The sequence below is a fragment of the Ixodes scapularis genome, unplaced genomic scaffold (assembly GCF_016920785.2).
Source record: "Ixodes scapularis isolate PalLabHiFi unplaced genomic scaffold, ASM1692078v2 PGA_scaffold2__306_contigs__length_199485367, whole genome shotgun sequence".
In the NCBI taxonomy this organism is placed as follows: domain Eukaryota; kingdom Metazoa; phylum Arthropoda; class Arachnida; order Ixodida; family Ixodidae; genus Ixodes; species Ixodes scapularis.
Window position 1 is genome coordinate 87,085,467 of NW_024609857.1, and position 21,531 is coordinate 87,106,997.

Sequence of the window (21,531 nt, forward strand, 5' to 3'; positions counted from 1 at the left end):
AGCTATCCGCATAGACAGTCTCTCACGCTGTTCGAAAAACGCGCGAAAAAAACGTCACACCGTTTACGTGACCTGCTCCGGCGAACCCAAAAAGTCCATCACTGCGTAAAAGAATTGTGTGCTTCAAAGGCTATTTATTACCTTGAAAATTTCCTTCTGAAACTTTTTCACAGGCATCCAATATTATGAAATATTTGATAAAGTGTCTATTTTGCCAACTTCAATGACGGAGTAGATTCGGAAAGTGTGAGCTCAGTGTTTGTTTTTTAATCAGCCGTGTTGCGTAGATCTCCATGTGTTCTCCCATAGGGCGGGCGCCTCCTGGAACCATGAGTACCACGTGACTCGCGCCGAGCTGCTCAGTTGGCTACGTTGTCGGCAAAACACGCGGATCAAAGGATTGCGTTCGTCTGCTCCTAGGAGCTTTTCAGTGCTTTTGTGCAGCCTTGCCTACTGGCGAAAAAGTTGCGAAGCGGCATATAAGTACAGCCCAAGTGGTCACCAGTGTGAGGCAAAGTCGATTACGTTGGCGAGTGATAGGCATCGATGAAAAAGGGCTGATCTATGGCGTCGGCGTGTCCCGGAGCCCTGGAGCTGTGGTCGAGGAACGTGCCTGGTGTAACGCTGATGACGCGTTCTTCTGCGGTGTAGGACCCACGAAAAGACAAGACCTCATTCCACGGGCCGAAGTCAGCAAGCTGGAAAGCAGGAGCTGAAAATGCCACTTTTACCCAGAATTTATTTTGTCGGTGTCCTGACCCCTATAAGGGTAAACAGAATATAAAACGGTAGACTATAGAAAAAAAAAATTCTGTGATTCATAGGTTGCTGGCTCGAATCCATCTCGACGGGAAAAACGTTTTCCTTACTTTTCCACTTTTTTTTATCTCAAAGGTGGCGCAGCGACTGGGAGGAATCATGTGATTCATGACTTCACCGGGAGTTTTTACGAAGGACGACCATGCAATTTCCCTGGAAGGTTCCCACTAAGAGCTGTCATTGTGAAACTCTCACGATAACAATTATTTATTGACCTTCTTGTCGTTAGATGAGATCGCGGATGTAACTTTACTTGACATGTTTTCTCTGGCAGGGCATGCACAGCGAATCTACGACTCACGTAGCCATGATGCGGCCTCCCTGCAGTGCCAATCTCACGAGCAGCTGCTGCTTGCGCATCATCTACTTCGTCACTACTGCCATCTTCATCCTGTCGGCCACCTTCATTAACATGGTAATTACCTCTCGTTTTTGATGTGGCACAATGGAACGATGCAAAAAAAAACGAAAAAAAAAAAAGCAGCAGCTTAAAGGAGAAAATAATTGGTTGCTCCGGTTGTACTAACTTTCCCGTCAAGCGTCGCTAACGGCTGGTAGCGTCTAAAGATCGCAAACTTGGAATCTATCACAGACCCAAGGATTAGGCTACGTTGCACACTAAGAATGAGTGTAGCCGACACTACTAATCGACGAAGTCAATCAAGCAGCATCAGAAGTGCCTCGTCATGGTGCTCGTCGTCTTTGTGCGTTTGTCGTCATCACCGGCTAAATCCACCACGCACGAAAAGAAGTGTACGATCACGGCGCTTTTTTTTTGTCTGTTCGTGGTTGGTTTAGTCGTTGATAGCAAACGCACAAAAACCACGAGCGCCACGACAATACAATTTTGACGCTGCTTAATCGGATTCATCGACTTGCAGATTTGCCTGTAGTCGAATTTAATGGGAAATGAAGTACACGGCGCGTTTCAACAAAGTTAGAATGTTTTGTGTCTCTTAAACTTACGAGAAAGAGAGCGAAACAATTTGAAGTAAACCCCAATATGTCTGTCATCAGTAGTGGCCGCGAGAACAATGATGCTATCTATATCACGCGGGGAAGTAGAAGACTGACAACCTCGTTCTATGTCGACAACCGCTATCGGCTAGCTTTTGCAGTAGCTCCCAGCGTATGGTTGTCGTGTAAGGTCGTCGTGGCGCGTGATATTACAGTGTGACGTAACGTCGTAGTTCCACGTGACTCTGGCACTTGGTGGAGAAATTTCCCAGGTAAATTGAATGAATAAAGGTTCCCGCTCAATTCACCAGGAGAAAGATTCCGCTAAATTTAGCGATGGAAATTTCACTCCGCGACGTTAAATTGAGCGCGAAACGTTCTCCGCTAAATTTATCGAGATAATGCCCGTGTGCAGTGTGATTGTGAGTCTGCGTGGGGCAGAGTGTGCGGCGCCTCGGGAGACCCCGCAGTTCCTTTGCAAGGCACGGCTAGGACCCGGGAATGAACTAATCCACTGTTACACCTAAAGGCTGACCTACAGAATCGTCTTCTGCCGGGAAGGAGAAAACCGGTTCCCAGTATCCCTCTCTGCCTTCCCTCCGCACTCTTCTTTCCTCTTCTCCCCACTGGAGCGGGTCTCCGAGCTCCTCCCCGCAGAAAAAAGGAGGGTTGCTCTCTTTCTCGAATGGAAAGCTTGAGGAAATTAGAGAAAATTTCCTCCTTTCTGGCTCTTCGTCTGTCTTGAAGGGGCTCCCATCTAGCGATCTGCCTGCGACTCGGCGTCTTCTGACGAATGAATGGGACGCAAACGCGTGCCAGACTCGCACGGTAGCCTCAAGTTTGGTTTCGCACATCGCTCGTCTTATTGTGGACACAATCGACGCCATATATTACTCCGTTCGATCTTGAACGTTTTTGCGAAGCAACTGTGAAAACATGTGAGGCACTGAACGGGCGACTCATCAAACATTTCCATCGATAGTCACTGGCATCCTCAAAAAATCCGGGCGAGGGAACTGCTGAGCTCCTCGTTATTACTGCACAGCCGACGAGGTTGCGGCGTTAGACGATAAGAACGTCTAAGGACGCATCGCAAAGCAAGAAGCCCGAACAAAATCAGTGGCGCCCTGCGCCTCTTCAGCGATCGGTGACCACAGCGCCATGGGGACTTGAACAATCCAGGAGGCTCCTCACATGTTCACAAAATCGATCTAAGTTTTAATTTGGTTTCGAAGTAGGCTATGAAACCTCAACATATTGTCTAACCACTGGCGCTACACTCCGTCGGAGTGAATAAGATTTTGCCGGTAGGTAGTTGGTTCATAGGCAGCGAGTGCTTTAAACCGGTAAATACAGTGCGTTTTTTTTTCTTCTTTCTCTTTATTGAATACATACTTCTGTAAAAAAAAAATGAAGACGTGAAATGCTGCACCAATGCGATCTGCTCGAGTGAGTTATATGGTCAGGCGGATATTATATTCAAAAAGAGAATACAACGAATAGATAACTAATTAGCGAGAATTCACTAATTGTTTATTTTAATTCGACGTTTTAGGGCACATGCTTATATTGAAGACGTGGAGGCAATCAAACTTAAAAGTCAGCGCAGCTTTCTTTTTTTTATCTTGGATCGAGCACGCAGCGTGAGCATTCATTGTCAAATTTTGTTCTGGTAACCTGTCGATACGGAAACCAGACTTGTACACGTTGCTGAAAAATAGTAAGGAATTACATTTACAATTACTCAAGGCTCAATTGTAATTGATCACAATTACAATTACCCTCCAATAAAAGTAAGTGACCGTTACCCCGAAAGGTAATCCGTTACTTTCGTGGCGTTACTTGCAACATATTGTCCTCAAGTAAGAAACAAAGAGAAGAAGGTTATTCAGGTTATTATTATTGCCACCTGTTCCATTAATTTACCTTGAGAATTTTGAGCAACAACTGGTTCTCGAAAGTCTTGTCAGACCCTTTTGTTCCCTTTCTCCAGGGATTATTTTCGTCAGACATTTTGCGTTATTTCTTAATGACGATGTCGACTGCTACGCTGAACACCCTTTGAACTGCAAGAAGCTCAATGCAGAGCATGAAGCATTCGTGAGGAACAATGTGCACTCGATGGGAGTGCCACATTGTTCCTCACGAACGCTTTATGCTGTGCATTGAGCTTCTTCAGCGAAGCAATGGAAGTACTATTTACCTCGAAGATAGAGCAAAGGTTCGTCGTTGCAGCCGTTGCCTGATATTGGAGAGTTTTAGTAGATCGTTCCGATACCCCCGATACCCCCGATAACCGACAACGATATGATGCATGCGCAAAGGCGGCGGCGGAGTATCGGATATCGTTATCGGAGTCATCGGAACTATCTACTAAAATTCTCTGCTGTCGAAACCGCGAAACTGTATAAATCGTCATACAACTAACCAAAACTGAAATAAGAATTGATCGTAGGAAACAGCGCGAAAAACAGACGAGGAGGAAGAAGAAACACCCCAGACGAGCGCCCTTAAGAACTGATTTGTGCACATCCTACTATACCGGCATATATTGCCAGACAATAGCAAAACATAGTTTGTAACAGAAAGGTGATAATTAAATAATAAATAAGGTTTTACTCGATATTCTTTCATTTGTTCTGAACAGGTTGAGCCTCGGTTGAGGCGTTGGTGAATAAGAGAACGTTTTCAATATATAAAGATGTGAAAACAAATGTAACGAATTACAAGGAATCCGTTACGTAAATATGTAAGGGAATTACTTTAGAATTACTCGTAAAAATATGTAATTATTCAGTTACTAAATTACCGATAAATGTGAGGGATTACAAGTAATTTCGTTACTTGTAACGGATTACGTACAACTCTGACAGAAACCACACGCGCGATTACCGCCAGAAGAACAACCTTCATTTGACGCCTGAAGGTGACGTGTTATTCTCGAAATTGGCGTAACTGTTGCGTCACAGCGCGTCGAAGCATTCACTTTCTGTTGAGACGTTTATGTTTGGGTTGTACTTTTACCCTGGCTCGCACCCATAATTAAAACGGTTTTCGGTGAGAGCGCTCAGCAAAGCGAAGCAGATTGTCGCGGCTGGTAAGGTTACTTATCGCTTTAGTTCACCAGCCACAGATCACGGACTGCAATCAACTCCGGCGCAGCGACGCAAAATAGTAACGCAAATTTCGTCAACGGTTCCTCCGGCGTCAAACGAGGGTTGTCCTTCCTGCGGGCACCGCGCGTTTGGTTTCGGTATCCACAGATTTCCAGAACAAAATTTTACAATGAATGAATACCTCACACTTTGTGCTCAATCCAGATTTTTTTTTTAACAACTCTTTATTAAAAATAATAATAATAATGATAATTATAATAATAATACTATTATTAATGTTTACTTTATGTGCACAGAAATGACCACGCGGGTCTTCGCATTGGCATACGCAAGATAAAAAGAAGAAAGAGAGCACACGCTCAGCATCAAATGTACAAAATTAACATGACTACAAATAGTGGACACACTTCACACAAAATGTAATACAGTTTCAACCTTCAGCTAGACTTGCCAAGTTCCGGCGAAAAACTGAAGAATCCGTGAAAATGTCCAAGTTAGAGGATGCGATTTTATTAAATGAAATTTGCATACGGGACAGTGGTGAGAGTTCAGACATGGATTGAACGTAAAAGACGGTAACATTTCTGGTAACGCGACAAGAAACATGGAAATCGACAGAATTCAGAAGTAGGTTAGCACCAATCCAACCCTTTACCACCCTGTGCAAGAAAAAAAAAAAAGAAGCAGGTTACGCACGAGTCTTCTATTTGACAAAGACCCAAGTAAAACACTATTAAGAAAAAATTCATGATCATTATAACAGCGACGCTGAAGGGTTCTGTCATATAAAATGCGCATTATTCTTTTTTGCACTGATTCAGTGCTTAAAGACGGTGTACTTGTTAGAGAATTCCAAACCACTGAGGCAAATTCAAGCCGTGAACGAACTAAAGCACAAAGTAAACGAGTCCTACAAGCAGGGCGTCTGAACTTTTGAGTTGTACGAGATATAATAACAAGAGTTTTCATCGCACGGCCAACAATAAAAGAAACATGTGCATTGAATGACAACGCCCTATCAAGGCACATACAGAGGTTTTTCTTTACAGTCACGCGTTTGATTGGAATTCCTCCAAAAGAGTAAGTAAAATGCATAATAGTGTGTCGTCTGCTCAAAGAGAGAACCTTAGTTTTTTATAGGTTTTAGGAGCAAATTATGCGCCAAAGACCATTGTAGTATGGTATTCACTTCGTGCTGAAGGGCATTGCAATCAAGAGTAGCAACGCGCATAAAAATCTTAATATCATCCCCAAACAGAAAGAGCTCAGCTTTTTTGACACATGAGGCTATATTGTTAACAAATATTTTAGGTAGTTACTCATCTGTGAGTTGCATTCTTTTTGGAACATAATGTCTGCCTGGCCGTATACCTCACTCGGACAGGCCGCATTTATGCAGCTTTCACGGCCTTTTTTAGAAAAAAATGTATTCAATAGAACAAAAACTGAATATGGCACATTTTTTTACATCTCCCAACATTTGTTTATTTGTTTATTTAACAATATGGCCAGCCGCTAGATCGGTGGCCAAGTCCAGAGAGAACACTGCTTTGCAGACTGTACAAGTAAAGGAAAAAAAATTAAATCGTATGGACTAAGAGCAACGACGTATGATGTGAATGACGTTCACTTCAACATATCCACTAATATAAATGACAAGATGTGAAGGAAATACGATAAACAAACAAAACATTATTATGGTTTAAACCTATATTATAGTAAACTGATAATTATTATCAACAGCGCACTACGAAAATGTGATGAATAATTGTGCTGAGTGTTAACAATCTTTAAAGAAACTCCCTGTAACCGTATTTTCGGCATATCTTCGATGTTTTCAGAATTTTTTGCTTATAATTGCTGTTTATAAACTGCAATTTGAGGTCAACATAACCCATTAAATATTTGCTTACACAATTGGTACGTGACGCTCCAGAATCGATGCATATTTCGTGCGCTTTGAAATCTGTAAATATTTCATGGGTCTGACGTTTAATTCAGATGTATTTATGAGAATCTTAAAAATGCAGGAGATTTCAGCACGCAGGCAAACAGTATTTTGACAGAATGTTGCGTTTTGTCAATGAATCTGTCTATTTTGTTATACGTCCACAATGTCCTGATGTCTTAGATTCAAATCGTAATTTCCATGTATCTAATACCTATTGTGAAAACGCAGATTACGTGTGGCAGCACCGGAGACGAACGGATCATCCAGGCTTCAAATCGAACTAACATCAGCTTCACCACATCCTTCCTAAATGAGGCACCTTACAACTGTGGGCTCACAGAGGTAAGTATCGGGCACTGAAAGACCAAAGCAGAATTTCGGGGTTTTCTGTGTCAAGCGAAGGGCGTCCGGCATGCCCCAGTGGAGAACTGGTGATTATTATTTTTTATCAAACGGGAATTTTTTTCCACAAACTTAAATCTAGGTTACACGGCAACAAGAGTATCAATACCCCTGTTTCACTAAACATTCAAATGCCAGAACGTACTCCTTCAAAATATCGGTAAACCGGTGCTCGCCATGCGCCGATTCGAGTTCGCGAGCTGATTCTCCGATCCTCGAATGAAACTAAAACTTTAAACTGGGATGGTCAGTCTATGATTAAAAGGGCATTAAAAGCCACAAGAAGACCTGGAAGAAAGGGCATTAATAACTCTGACAGGCGTAGCGCCCGTTTTGTGTCTTCATGCATGCATTCTTCTTCGTCCATGTCTTTTTGCGGTTTTTAATGCCTGGAGAAGAGTTCGTTCTGAAGCCCTTCAAACTTCTGTGAAATAGCAGCAGTAAAGAGAGCGGTGCATCCAGAATAGAAGTTGCAGCAAAACAAATGTATATTTTACTGTTCGAAGTTTAAGGGGTTTGTCTGCCTTCGATATATGACGACACGGCTTCATCAGTACGGTCCGTGCAACGTGATGCCCGTTAATGACTTAGGTCATTAACGGGCATCACGTTGTAGTTGTTACACAACCGTACGCCTGTAAGCGGCAGGGGCAAGAATCGAGCTGAGCAAGGATCCCCATTCGTTCCGCGTGAGCACTTTAAAAACACCGGTGTGTCTACTTTCAGGCAAAGCATTAGGGAGACTCGCCGAAACCTGCGGAGGAAGGTCGGCGAATGAGGAGGCCTATAACATGTCTAGACCTTAAAAAAATAACTTGTCTTGATCATTCTGGAAAACCAAGGGGCACAAAATTTCTCGTGCGTGCGTTACGCGTGCATTATGATTTTCTACACTTGCTGCAGTCATCATATGTTCCTGCGGGTGCTTTTTAAGCCCTTTTATCCAACCAAATTTATAAAGTGTGCTGTGAAGGTGAGGTTTTAGTCCGCCATTGTGCAGGCTTCCAACAGCTGCCTATAAAGGGCAGTCTTTCGACAGTGGTTTATACTAAGTGTTGTTATAGTAAGTGTTGTGCATCTACAGACAGACAGTGCTGGACAGAACATACGTTTTGATCGTAGCTCCTTTTACGCTATCTACATGGGTGATGAGAGTGACACGCTGCTTGTGTGGATGATGACTGGACATAACGAAATGTCCAGTCCAACCCAATTTTCTCCTGAAGTTAGTTATACAAAACAAGAACAGTTTTGGATTACTAATCAGATCCAAGCAAATCCTCGATTCCTGGTTTATCTTTTCGGTGCTGTCGGATCTTTTATGGCTGGCTCCGTATTTGTCTCCGGAATTGCCTAGAGCTGCTGTGGCGGCGTTGCTGCGTGTGGAAGTCTAATGCGGTTGTTCACTGTTGTACCTAGATGCACGTCAGGCCTGGTTCAATCGCTTCTCAGCTTGTTTCGGCGTCTGTAATGGCTGTCGCCTTTGCCTAGCTGAGCCGTATACGACACCGGTCCTCGGCTTATAATCACTCTGGCCGCCATGTATCTGGTCCCTTGACTGAAGGTTTTAGAGCAGACAGCATCGCCGACACGGTACATCTTGTTCTGCGGCCGATAAAGTTTAGGCTCACGTTGTCGGCCCGTAAGAAATCGGTTCAAGGCGGTCCTCAGCTTTCGCCCCATCATCAACTCTGCTTGTGACTTCCCGGTAATAGAATGAGGCGTTGAGTGTTGCTCAAACAATAACCTCGAAATCTTGTACTGAGTTGTGCCTCGGCTCTTCCACAACTGGCGGGAAAACGCACAGTGAACACTGCCCTAAAACCGTTACATGTCAAAAACCCTTGTAATTTTGTGCTTGTAAATGCTGTGCCGTTGTCTGAGAGTGATAACGTCGAGCACCCGATCTGTCATAAACATTTTTCTCAAGCTTGTTACTTCTTCTGTAGCCTTCATTGATGGCATAACTTCAACTTTTTCCCAGTTACTGTACGCATCTATCACAATAAGGAACACGTCTCCTTTGACTGCCATTGTGAAATCAATGTGCAGTCGACTGCGCGGTTGGTCCGGATTGATACACAAATCTTCAGGGGGAATGGGCTCGCTTTGTCGGTTACTCTGACAAGGCTGACAGTGGCGCACAAAGTCTTCGATTTCGCGATCCATTTCCGGCCACCACACCAGTCCCCTTAAGGACGCTATCATAGGACTCATTCCCGGATGATATGCATGCAACATTTTAAACACTCTTTGTCTTGCAACTTGCGGGATTACATCGCGGCTTCCTCACAAAATACAATCTCGGTGTAGTGATAACTCCGACTTCCTTACTTCATAATATTAGCATGAACTTTCCATCTGTGCTGTCGACGGCCGGCCACTAAAGATCCACTTCTTTACCTTGTTCACATCGCGACACTGTTAGAGCGAACACGACATCGGCGCATTTTACTTCTAAACAGTATTACCGAGCACGAAATTTTATCCCCTATATTATAGAACTAGATGATCTCTTTCCGTAGCATTAATAACTTGGATGACATCCCTTGGTTTTAAAGAGAAAAACTAAAAAAACCGGCGATCGCTTGTTCGCGCTAACAGTGTCGCGCTCTGTACATGACTCTGTCGTTCTGGAACAGCTTGGTGATGTCTGCCGCTTGCCACGGGGCATAGTCGATAGCGTCCAGTACGAGTACGTCGCAAGGTGGATGTGGTTCGCCCTCGTCCACAAGGGGTGGAAGACGACTGGGGGCGTCGGCATTGGAGGTGTCCTGGCTTTGCCCGTACTGGATGTGATGGCTGTAAGCAGCCAATAACAAAATCCAGTCATGCATTCTAGGCGAAAGCACTTTGGGCACTCGTGTGTCCGTGTCGAAGAGCCCAAATAGTGGCTTGTGGCAGGTCACTCCCGTGAATTCTCGAACTGGTGGAACTTGTTACTCCGAATACGACGGTCAAACCTTCTTTATTCACCTGTGAATAGTTACGCTCATTAACGCTTTGAGTCCATGACGCGTAAGCTATAGGTTGCATGTTAACGCCAGGTGTGCTGTTGGCCACCCCTACTCCCTCTCCCGAAGGAGACGCGTCGCAGCACAAAAACAAAGGACGCTCGGGGTCGTAGGAAACGAGCACAGCCTCGGAGCTAAGCGGCTTCAGCCTCTCAAACACACGTTGGTTCTCACCCGTCCAATTTAACTTTTGGCCATCGCTCAGAAGCTGATAAAAACGTTCCGGCGCTTCAGTATCTCCATTCACAAAACAGAAATTCAGAAATCACAGTGGGGCTTGCAGATCCTTCTTGGGTTTGAGCGTTTGCACTTGCTGAATGGCTTCTGTCTCGCTATGATTCGGATGAATTCCTGTGGAATCAATTTCGTGTCCCAAGAATTCAATGCTTGTTTGGTTGAATTTACAATTTTCTTTGTTTACTCTTATTTGTACGTTTTTGAAACGCGACTGAACAGCCGCTAATATTTCCGCGTGCTCTTCTATGTTGCTCCCGGAAATCAAGATATCATCCAGACAAGCCTTTAAGCAAGGAATGCCTGCCAACTACGTGTCGATGACTCGTTGAAACACTCACGGTGCCACCCAAAATTCGAACGGAAGCTGTCGGTCCTTGACCAGCCCCTCTGTTGTATTGTCAGTGGATATCTCGGTTGATTTGGCACCTAGACTGAACTGCTGATACGCCTGAGTCAAGTTGAGCTCGGTGAAAATCTTGCTTGACCCCAAGGTTACGAGCATTTCTGCGGTAGTAAGCAATAGATGCCCGTTGCTATTAAGTGCCTTGTTTACAGTTCTACAGTAAACACCACATAGCCTCAATGTTCCATTTTGTATTCTTACCACCCCCAACGAAGTCCCCCACTTAGAGTATCCACAGGCTCTCACACGCCATGTTGCACCAAGCAATCTACTTCATGGGACACGTCGTCATTTAGAGCTGGCGGTACTGGATGACTCTTCAGGAACACCGGTCGGGTGTGGTATTTGAGTTTGATGTGAACTGATGACTTGTTTAATCCAGGCAGGGTGTTGCAAAACACCTCAGAAAACCTTGAGGTCAATTCCTCAAGCTCTGGCTGCTGAATTTCCTGTAAAGCAATGCCTAACGGCTTAAACCAGTTTCTTCCGAGTGTACTGTTGCTTCGCTTCTTCAATACAAACAACGGCAGCCCAGCTTTATGGCCCTGGAACTTTTACAGTCACGTTTGCTCGACCGATCACCGGCTGTGCCTCACTCGTTTACGTTAACAGCGTTGTGCCAGATTCTTGGAGTGGAATTTTACTTTGCTTGCCCTCAATAAATTGAAACGTATCTTCACTCACAATTAAGCGAGACGCCCTTGAGTCGACTTCCATTGGAGCTTGCTGTCCTTGAATCTACACTCGCACTATGAACGTTTACTTTTATTTATGTGCTTCGCAGAGAGAAAACAACGGGTCCATTTCGTATACTCCTTTGCTCTTATTCCCTTTCCTGTTCTGTTGTTCGTGTGTTTTTGATGATATCTTGCTCTTCTGTTTCAAACGACATGCCTTTGATATCTGTTCAACTTTCCTTCAAGAAGCACTCTGACTTTCTGAAACTGATTAACTGTATTAATGAACAAGTCTTCACCAAGAAAGTCGTAAACGTAGAAAAATGTTTGAACAGCAGTAGGAGCTTTAATACACGACGTTTCGGGAAGAGACTTCCCGTCTTCAAGTGTGCAGAAAATACAGTTGCAAAGCGTTTTTAGAGAGACCAAAGGAGAGGGGGAACATTGGAAAAAGCGAAAGAAAAAATTCATATATATAATAGTACGAGTAAAACACTTGAGCATGAAAAAACTACATTCCAACAAAACAGATAAAAAAAGAAAAAAGAGGGAAGTGGTAGTTTTGAGGGGAACACGGTCGCGGCACTCGTTAGCGAAATCAAGAAAATATATCACAGGCAACGGCCTCCGTCACGTTAAAGTTAGAGCTCCAGATCCAGAAAAATAACAACATACAGGGGTCAAGTCGAGTGAGCCTAAGCCAGTATACACGCTTTACAGCGGCTGTGCATGGACGCCGCCATAACGGACCTTCAGTTTTCGTTTCCTCTTGGTTCGTTTATTTCACTTCATCATTATCATAGCAGGCCAGGTTATTGCCATATTAGATTCAACTGTGTCCTTTTTTAAAGCGTCGGCCTTTGTAGAGGATCGTCAACCACTGTTTCAGTGGCTCGGCATCTCGGTAAGACAAGAGAAGGTCAGCAATGGCGGCTGTAATTTGGCGCGTGTGTAAAGTGTCTATAACGCCGAAGCAAACGAAGGTCGTAAATAAGCCCGAAGTGTGTGTAAACGGACACCAGAAATGTCACTCGTGGGTGGCGCCGCTCAACAGAATACCGAGAAATACTTTTTAAAACGCCTCCGAGCTCGATCTCCCTCCTCCCCGCAAAAAAAGAAAAGGAAGAGGAGGGAAGTTAGCGGGCGACGTCCCCACATCCCAACGTTTCTAGCTCTCCCTCAAAGAGCTTTAGCTCTCCCCCGCCCTCCTCTGCGATGGGGGAGGTGGTTTGCCTGTAGTATACTAAAAACTAAAAACCCAGGGGCGGATTTAGAGGGGGGGTCCGGATGTCCTGACCCCCCTCTTGATTTCTGCATGTGTAAAATTTAGGGCGTGAAACGAGGGAGAGGGGGAGGGGTTTCCTAAACAAATGGTACGCCGACCAACACCTGACCCCCCCCCCCCCCCCCCTTCAGGAAATTCCTGCATCCGCCCCTGAAACCTACAACAGCTTATATAAGTTTCCTTTTGAAATGTTCATACCAAGCGGGGTTAGGGTTTTAAATTTAGATATATAAAAGGACTCTTTATTTTTGCGCGTAAAATCATTTTTGAAACTGCTTTCCACGATGATAATTTTTAAGTGCGTATGAATGTCGTGGTCGTCGGAGTTAAAGTGTTTAGCTACTTGTGTTTGTCCTTTATTTACAATGTCAGACTTATGGCCATAAAATCGCTCTTTCATCGAATGTTTAGTTTCGGGAAATATATTTTTTTTAAGTTTATCGTCGGCATGTAGGATGTTTAAATGGCGTTTCATTATGGAGTTCAGGCTTGATAGGTTCGAATAGTAGTTTATAACCAACGGCACCCTTGTTTCGTTGGAGTGAAGCTGTCTTGTGGATTCAAGCAGTGTGCTACGTTCGAAAGCGGATGCCTTTCTTGTGGTTGCGTCGAGAATAGATGCAGGATATTTTCTTTTGAATAGTGTGTTCTTCAAGGACGTTACGGTTTCCTTAAAAACTGCCTAAGTGCGGAGCATGCTGACCGCAGCAGCTGTAGCGCCTGACGTCCTTCGCTGTGGTGTCTTGCTTCATGCTGGTCGCTTCTATAAGCCTGTCACCGTATTTTGTTTAGTCGCCGCCCGAAATCAGGGGAAAACGTTGTTTTGCCCTTGGAACTGTTCACATTTTAATTACGACTCTCACTCATTTTGTTTTTCCTCTTCAAGGTATTTTACTTAATCAAGAATATCGTAACGTCGTGGTTCGCGATGTTTGGGGTATCAACCCCGGTAATCTAACTCACAATGCAGAAAACCCGAGACTGTGGTAAAAAATAGTAAACTTGGTCGAAGAATAAAGACAGGGCGTTAGAAAGTAGAAACAAAAACGTTTCTACACACATGAAAAAAAAATTCAAACGAAGTACAAAAGCAACCGGCAATTTCTTTTTTTTTTTTTCAGATAAGCCGGTTATTATTTTACAAGGACAAACAGAAAACTCGCGTTAACACCATCGCAAGTACATTTCAGGTCGCTGCGTTAAGGGCAAAAAAGAATCGTCCAGCGTCCTTGTGGTGTCGCGGTGCAGTATCACCTTGCTCACCCAGGAGACTTGTGCAGAGACAGCAGGGAGGCTATGTTGCACGTTTTGGACTCCCAGGAGACTAGGGAGAAGGAAGTGACGTAGGTGTGAATGAACGTATTTTAGCAGCACCACGCAACGTGTCATCAGCGACTCCACCAATCAACATCCAAAGAGCGTTGTTGACGTCACTTCCTTCTCCCTAGTCTCCTGGGAGTCGAAAACGTGCAACATAGCCCCCCCTTGTATCGACGCTCGGAACGGGTGGTGCATGGCGGACTTGCGCGGTGGCTTGTTAGGCTTCGTGGTAGCGTGCGGTGGCGTTTGGCAGAACCCCTGACAGGAGAGAAGACTAGGATGAAGATCACTGGGAAGTCCAAGGGGAAGTCCAGTGAAGCTTGGGTCCTGCAACCGACAGCCTTCTACTTCCACTCCCTGGATTCTGCTCGCTCCGTCTCGTCTTCTTCCCTTCCTAAAAGCCCAATCCGCCGCACACAAATCCAGCACACGCCGTCTTGTTTTCTTCTCGGCGTCACCATGCACGCGCCGAACGTACTTAGTTCATTCAACGCGCTGAACGTGCATGCTTCATTGCACGCGTGTGGTCCTTGACATTCAAAGACGCGCGCATCACGAATATAATATTTTGCTCTTTCTTTTTTCGCCCCCCCCTCCCCACCCCCCTCTCATATCATATGTAGGAATTACGTGGCTCGGAACGAGGGTAAACAGAAAAGGCCAATAGCTTATTAGAAAACCTTTAATTTGGTGACTATTATTCTGTCATAATTGGTGCTGTAAACTTTTCCTATTTTCTTGAATGCGGAGTTTGTTCGAGGTTCATCTATCGCCTCTACATTTCATATAATATTGACATAGGTATAGTCCGTAATGGTAACGGCTGCAAAGTTTATTAATATGACTACGCTACTCTCCCTGTGCGACGGCATGTTAATTTTTCTGTTTTGGTAAATTTATTCAAAACTAACACCTGTTTTAGTTGAACCGGGGAAGGGAGTTACCCACACGCAGGTGCTGAACTTCATCAGTGAAGCAGCCGCGAATAGGTGGCAGGCTTTCCGTTGGAATATTGGATGATAAATGAGCTTATTTAGAGGGCGGTCATAGCGCTATGGTAAGTTTGACACCAAGCAATTGTTGCCGTATTTAAGTTGGCACGCGGAAACGGGGCTGTTTCATTGTTTAACAACGGGTTCAAAAATCATGTGCGGATATGGTTCTAACTTCTAGGTACTATGCACACACAGAGGCTTCTAGGCTGTTAAGGCGGTTCACCTAAGAGTCATTAGTGGAGCCGGTAGAAGCTCGGAGTGTGTAGCGGCAAAGTCCATGGGAATTAAAGAGGAGGGTGTTGTCCGTATCCCTTTTAGCACTCAATTTTCGTGAATTGAAAAGTATTGTTTAAAGCTTGTTTAAAAATATTTAGCATAACAGCGTAACCTGGTTCATAGTGGGGGGGAGGGGGGGAGGTTAGGTTAGTTTAGTTCAGTTTTTGTGTAGGTGCAACAATAAGAATAATAAGAATTTTAGAGATGTTAAATGTTGATGTCTGGTTCCCGAATGCGGTTTAAAGTATGTCGGCTCACGAGGAGATGCATACATAATCGAAATAAAAGCGCAGTTGGATTGAAGGCACACATTCAAAAAGTGCAAGTCATGTAGAGGGTCCTGATGGTTTCTGTCTTATACCGAGTAGGAACAAAATAAATTGTCTATAAAGGCAAAGACGCAAGTAAAAGACAGGTGTGTGGAAACGACCAATCAGGATATGAACTATTGGAATCTTTTATGGAATCTGACCATTATTTTTAATAACCAAATATGATATTTTGTGCGACTAAAGTTGTTTTATGGTATTTTTTTTTCTTTAGAGTGGGTAGGTGATTAAACAATAAACTTAGGAGGGGAGCCATTCGGATAATTCGGGAAATTCTTGTTTTGGGGGGATTTTTTATTGTATTTCGTGTTCGCAGTTGGGCATCGGAAAAGTTCTGGCAGCTAGAGTTTCAAGTTTTTTTATCCATAGCGAAGGACTTCTGGTTGTTTAGTGGGTACCCTGGAAGCAGACATGTACACGTCACCCAAAAAGGTAACTAAATAAGGTTACTCGTTACCCGCTCAGAAAGTAACTGAATACGTTACTCGTTGCCGATTCTCAAGAAAAAAGCCTTACTTTACTTCAAAAGTAGCGAGTTACTGTTCTCGTTTATTTGACAATCAAACACACAAACTCTTTCGTTTTATGGTTGATAGTTTTCTTTTCAATAGTCGTTGCACTTTAGCAGTAGCTGCCTCTCGAAGTTTTCACCAGTTATGTTTCCACGCTTCATTGAGAATAAATACATCTCTGGTAACGCTGGAGAGTCGTTCTTCTGACGCGATGAAATTAACGGCAATGTTGGGCTTCAGGAAGAGCTTGTGAATCTAGGACTTCCCTCCCGCTTTTGCTATCTCTGCTTCTAAAAGTTCAAAGTTGAAAATGGCTTCTGTGCCTTCGCGGGTTGGCAACATCCGTGTTTACATTTGGTTTGTACACGATTCTAGAAGGTTCAACCAACGAACCTTATTGTGTTATCTGAGTGAAGGTCATTCCCAGCTGGAGAGTTCGACTAAAAGTGTTTAGCGATAAACCTTGGTATACTAGCAACACTGTTTAGTTGTATTCCATGTTGCCCATCTGCTTTGATCGGAGTATACGCATACTCAAGTTAGAATTAAAACGAGGCTGTTTAAACGTTGTTAGACACGTTGCTCCTCAAAAGTAACGAAATACCGTTGCTCGTTTCTTGTCCTTAAAAGTAACTATAGTCAGTTACAGGTTAAGAAGGTAGCGGCAAATGCCCCTCAAAGGGAATCAGATATCCCTCCGCCACCTCCGCATCCAATAGCGTCCCACCGTTTCCATGACGTCGCGGCCAACGCGCGAGGAGGGTCTTGCCTTTTTGTACATATTTGCTTTATCTTTCGGTCTTGACTTAGCATTGCCATTGTGGAAGCCACGAGAGGGAGATTAAAGTTCTCCCCCACCGACGAAACAAATACGACTTTCGGGGATTAGCTTCCCCCCCGATGGATACAAAGGCTGCTTTCAGGGGCTCGGTTCCCTCTCCGATGAATACAAAGGTCGCTTTCTTAAAAAGTGGGATCGGAGACAAGTGGGAATCCATTGAAGCGGAACAAGGAGCGTTTCCAGTGAACTCTTCTTTCGACTGCGGAGAGATTTGAAACGGGCGCATCACACTTGTGGGAGGAGCTTCTCCTACCTTCTTGACTTGTAACCGACGTTACTCGTTCCTTTTCTAAAAAAAAAAAGGTAACTATTTACGGTACTCCTTACCGTAAAAATTAACAGCTAGAAGTAACTCGTTACTAGTAACGCGTTACGTACATGTCTGGCCTGGGAGTCTGTGTCATCGGTCTGCTGTTGTTACCTTGGGTAAGGTGGAGAGGGTGTCGGAGGTCTGGTTGTGGATTTAAGGGTCTCCGCGTCACCGGACGGTTGCCTATCTGCTGTACGCGAAAGAGTTTGTGCAAAGAAACGAAACAGCCAAAAGATGCTCAGCCACCGCAAATATTAACTCATTTCGGAGGCAATCGAAGTTCCCGATTCAACATTTGGGCTGAGCGAGCGGTAACATTCAGCTGCGTTTGAGACCCCACTTGTCCTCTTCTATGTGTTGCTCAGTATCAAGGTTTTGTAAACATGAGTAGCCGCCACCTAGCTCGTCTTTTTAAGCATAATTACATCGAAATACGTTGGGAATAGCCCACTTTTCGTGTGCGCAAAAGTTCGGTGGTGGAAAACATATACTTGATGTGCATCTGTTGGACGGCGTACGCGATGTCATAATAATCATAAAAGGGGTAGTGGACGCTCCAAACCCAGTGCTTATTCTGATCGAATTCGAGAGACGTTTTGTAATGCCCAAAAAATGTGAATAACGCCACATTTCGAAAATTTACGTTACTAATTTAAGTTCCTTTTTTTCCCTTTCCATTGTGTAGTTCCAGCCAGTTTCTGGTATGCTGGCACTCACCGCCCTTTCCATGTTCCTGAGGATCAATTTCCTGCTGAAGCTGGTCGCCATGATCGGCGGCCTCACCTCCTTCGCTGCGGCACTCGTCCTCATCCGGCCAGATCTCTACGGAGGACCGCTGGAGCGGGAGTCGGGGTATACCCAAGAGGAATTATTACCCTATCCCCGATACACGCAAGACCATAGACTCGAATGTTTGTACAGAATTCTAAGTGGAGAGGGTTGAAAAAAAATGAAGAATAAAATTTCCTTCTAACCTGTGCCACTTGACGTATACTACAGGGTGATTCAAAGAGAGGCCAGGCTCTTTAAATCGACCGCAAAATTCGGTTTCTTCACCTATCGCGCTACGACTTTGTGCAGCGTTGCCCACAGATGGTGCTTTTTTTTTTTTTTTTTTTTTTTTGTAAAATTTGCAAAGAGCGAACTTACCTGAGGAAAATGTAAGAAAGAAAAAGGCTTAGCTCCTATGGAAACGCAGCGACGCCACCGGTCTTCAAACAACACGGCGCCGTTTCGCACGGGAGACAAGAGATGGCGCAACAAACGCAGTCAACGAACGAGCATACGGCGCCGAGAGCCGGCGTGTTTAGCAGGCGATCTTTTCGACTCAAAAGCGGCGCGCGTTCCGCAGGCGGCGACAGTCGCAGAAACAAAAACAGGCGCGGTAACAACAAGGAACTGCAGTTGCTTGTCTGCTAAAGACGCCGGCTCTCGGCATCGTATACTCGTTCGTTGGCGGCAGTTGGCGTCACGACCGCTTGCGCCATCTCTTGTCTCCCGTGCAAAACGGCGCCGTGTTGTTTGAAGACCGGTGGCTTCGCTGCGTTTCCATAGGAGCTAAGCCTTTTTCTTTCTTTACTTTTTCCTCAGGTAAGTCCGCTCTTTGCAAATTTTACAAAAAAAAATGCACCATCTGTGGGCAACGTTGCACAAAGTCGTAGCGCGATAGGTTAAGAAACCGAATTTTGCGGTCGATTTAAAGGGATAGGGAACCGAAATTTGGTTTTCAAAAAAACAATGCTAGAGATGTAGGCGGGACGCTACAATCCCTACAACACTACTAGTAAGGCAATATCTCAAATGGACGGCCGTATTTTTGGAAAAAGAAGTCGAGATTGAACCAGGCCGACGAGGCGCGTGACGTCAAGATACCTAGTTTCCTTCTCTCTTCGCTTTGCTCCCTCAAGGCCGCGAGGCGGAGAAGACGCGAGGCCGTTCCCTCTCCTTTTCGGAGAAACATGACGTCCACATTCCTGACAAATGCGCCTCTTTTTTTTGAAAAATACTGTCATCCGTTCGAGATATCTCTGTATGAGTGATGTTTTGGTGTTTGTAGCATCCCGTTGCACGCTTTTGCCGCGTGTTTTGGGGAATCCAGATTTCGGTTCAGCATCCCTTTAATGAGCCGGGCATCTCCTTGAATCACCCAATAGATTTAAAGCCAATTATAATCGTGCAAAATCGAACTTAATCATTTTGTAGCAGCCCAATTTTTACGAAACTGTTTGGACAGTCAACGACAGCTTAGGAAACGCAAGGTGTGAAAGAGTCCCGAACATATCATTATCCCTCCGCGGCCAATGAGCTGAAGGTGTTCGCCAATAAAGACGACGCCGAACAGCCAATCCCTAAGCGAAGAGAGAAAACACGATATGTAAAGTTTCGTGGTTCTGCTGTTTTCTCTTCAAATTTAAAATGACTTATTACGTTGTTGCTGTTGTTTTTTTATAATTTTGTCATAAATTCCTTAACCTTCATGGTTCGCATATGACCGAATACTTGAAATAAAAAAACTCAATATCAAGAAACAAAATTTAAAAAAAATAGCTGCTCGCGGAGTTTTACTAGTTTCCGTCTTTATGTGGAGAATTAAGGTATTTGGAGGTACATTTTAGATTAGATATATGTTATCTTATTAAGACAAATACGTTTGAAACGCTAAAAGCATCGCTTTCTTCTCAGGCTATCAAATATTGTAAGAACTACTTCGCGCAGTGTATAATGATTGCGCAAAAACTTGCTTTTTTTTTTTTTTTTCGAAGTCATAACCAGTATAGTTTCCGAAGAATGAGGTATCATCGAAGACAGTTCAGTTCGGTTGTGTTTTGAGTGAACTCAAAATTAAGCTGTAGATAAAGGTTTTCTGTTTTGTTTTTTCACATGAATCTTTAATTGGTTTTTATATTCAAGAACAGCTTCGATTCAGGGCCTTTCCGGTCCTCCCCGACTTCAATAAATTCGTAAAAGGGCAGGGTTTGTTTTGTGGGTTTATCGGTATGTACCGAAAACTAGGAACCCTAATAATAAGCCACACCGTGAGTTTCTCGAGCTTTCAATTGGTCACGCGGAAAAATAAAGGAGTGCTGCGGAAAAATGGCACCTTTCCTTGTTCTTTCAGCCTCGTCAACGTTCCAAGTTCCACATATTCGGTGGTGTTTCTCATATTCTACGTGGTCCTGTTTCACATACTGGACAGACAGGTATGCGTTTTGTGCAACATGTGAGAAGACGTAGATGAAAAGAAAGCGCTCTATATGTCCGTTACAGTATTAAAAGAGTATAAGCAAATTAATTAAGCTGTCGTCCTCCAGCATATTGTGGTAAGATTCATTATATTTCAGAAGCCACAGCTGAAGTAATTGGCTGTCACGTATGAATAATTCGCTGACTATACAATTCGCATGATATTACTTCAGACACGCTAAGAATAAAATGGAATTTTAGAGGTGACATCGAAACTATGTATTAGTTTCCTCGTACGATAACCTATTGTATAATGTTTATTTAGCTGTTTATCCGGCATGTGTTCGGGATATTCAGTATCTTTCTCGTACTCCCTCCAGCCAATTTACTTTGCCAAATCTGAAAATGTTAAGGGAGCCAAGAATTGTCTTAATTAATGTCAAACCGACGTATTTCATGAAATGTCTTTATATTTTACCCTTCGTCGCAATATTGCATAAACCGGTATGACTTCTTTCATAATTTATTTCTCTCGTCCTTCCTCGAGTCCTCTGCACAGAATACCACTTTAGGCTGCTTCAAAATGTGCTCCCATAATAAACGTAAATACGGTGACAGAAATGAAGAAATTTTAAGGATATATGTATATTTATTTCAGCTCTGTAGAACCGCGGCGCCACAGAAACTTTTTTATTAATTTACATTATTTTTACATTCCAAAGGCATCCATTGACGTTCCTTCTTATCGATTTCTGAAATTAGCCCGTGGCGATCATCTAGCGTCTTATTGCCCCGAATGGAAGGTTAGAGGGCAATGAATAATAGAAGGAAAAAAAAGTTCAATGAACGAATTTGAGTCTAAAAGTGAAATACAATAAATGGGGTAGATTTCAACGTGACGGCG

At 43.9% G+C, this 21,531-nt stretch overlaps 1 protein-coding gene across 1 annotated transcript in view; it reads left to right on the top strand.

Annotated features, from left to right (window-relative positions):
• Positions 1-1,096: 1,096 nt before the first annotated feature.
• The window catches only part of LOC120847950 (adenylate cyclase type 2), a 55,201-nt gene continuing 34,766 nt past the window's right edge, over positions 1,097-21,531 (top strand). The window contains exons 1-4 of the mRNA XM_040219897.2: positions 1,097-1,234; positions 7,072-7,185; positions 18,130-18,296; positions 20,563-20,644. Coding sequence (XP_040075831.1) covers positions 1,097-1,234; positions 7,072-7,185; positions 18,130-18,296; positions 20,563-20,644 — 501 coding nt within the window. The remainder of the gene's footprint in view (positions 1,235-7,071; positions 7,186-18,129; positions 18,297-20,562; positions 20,645-21,531) is intronic.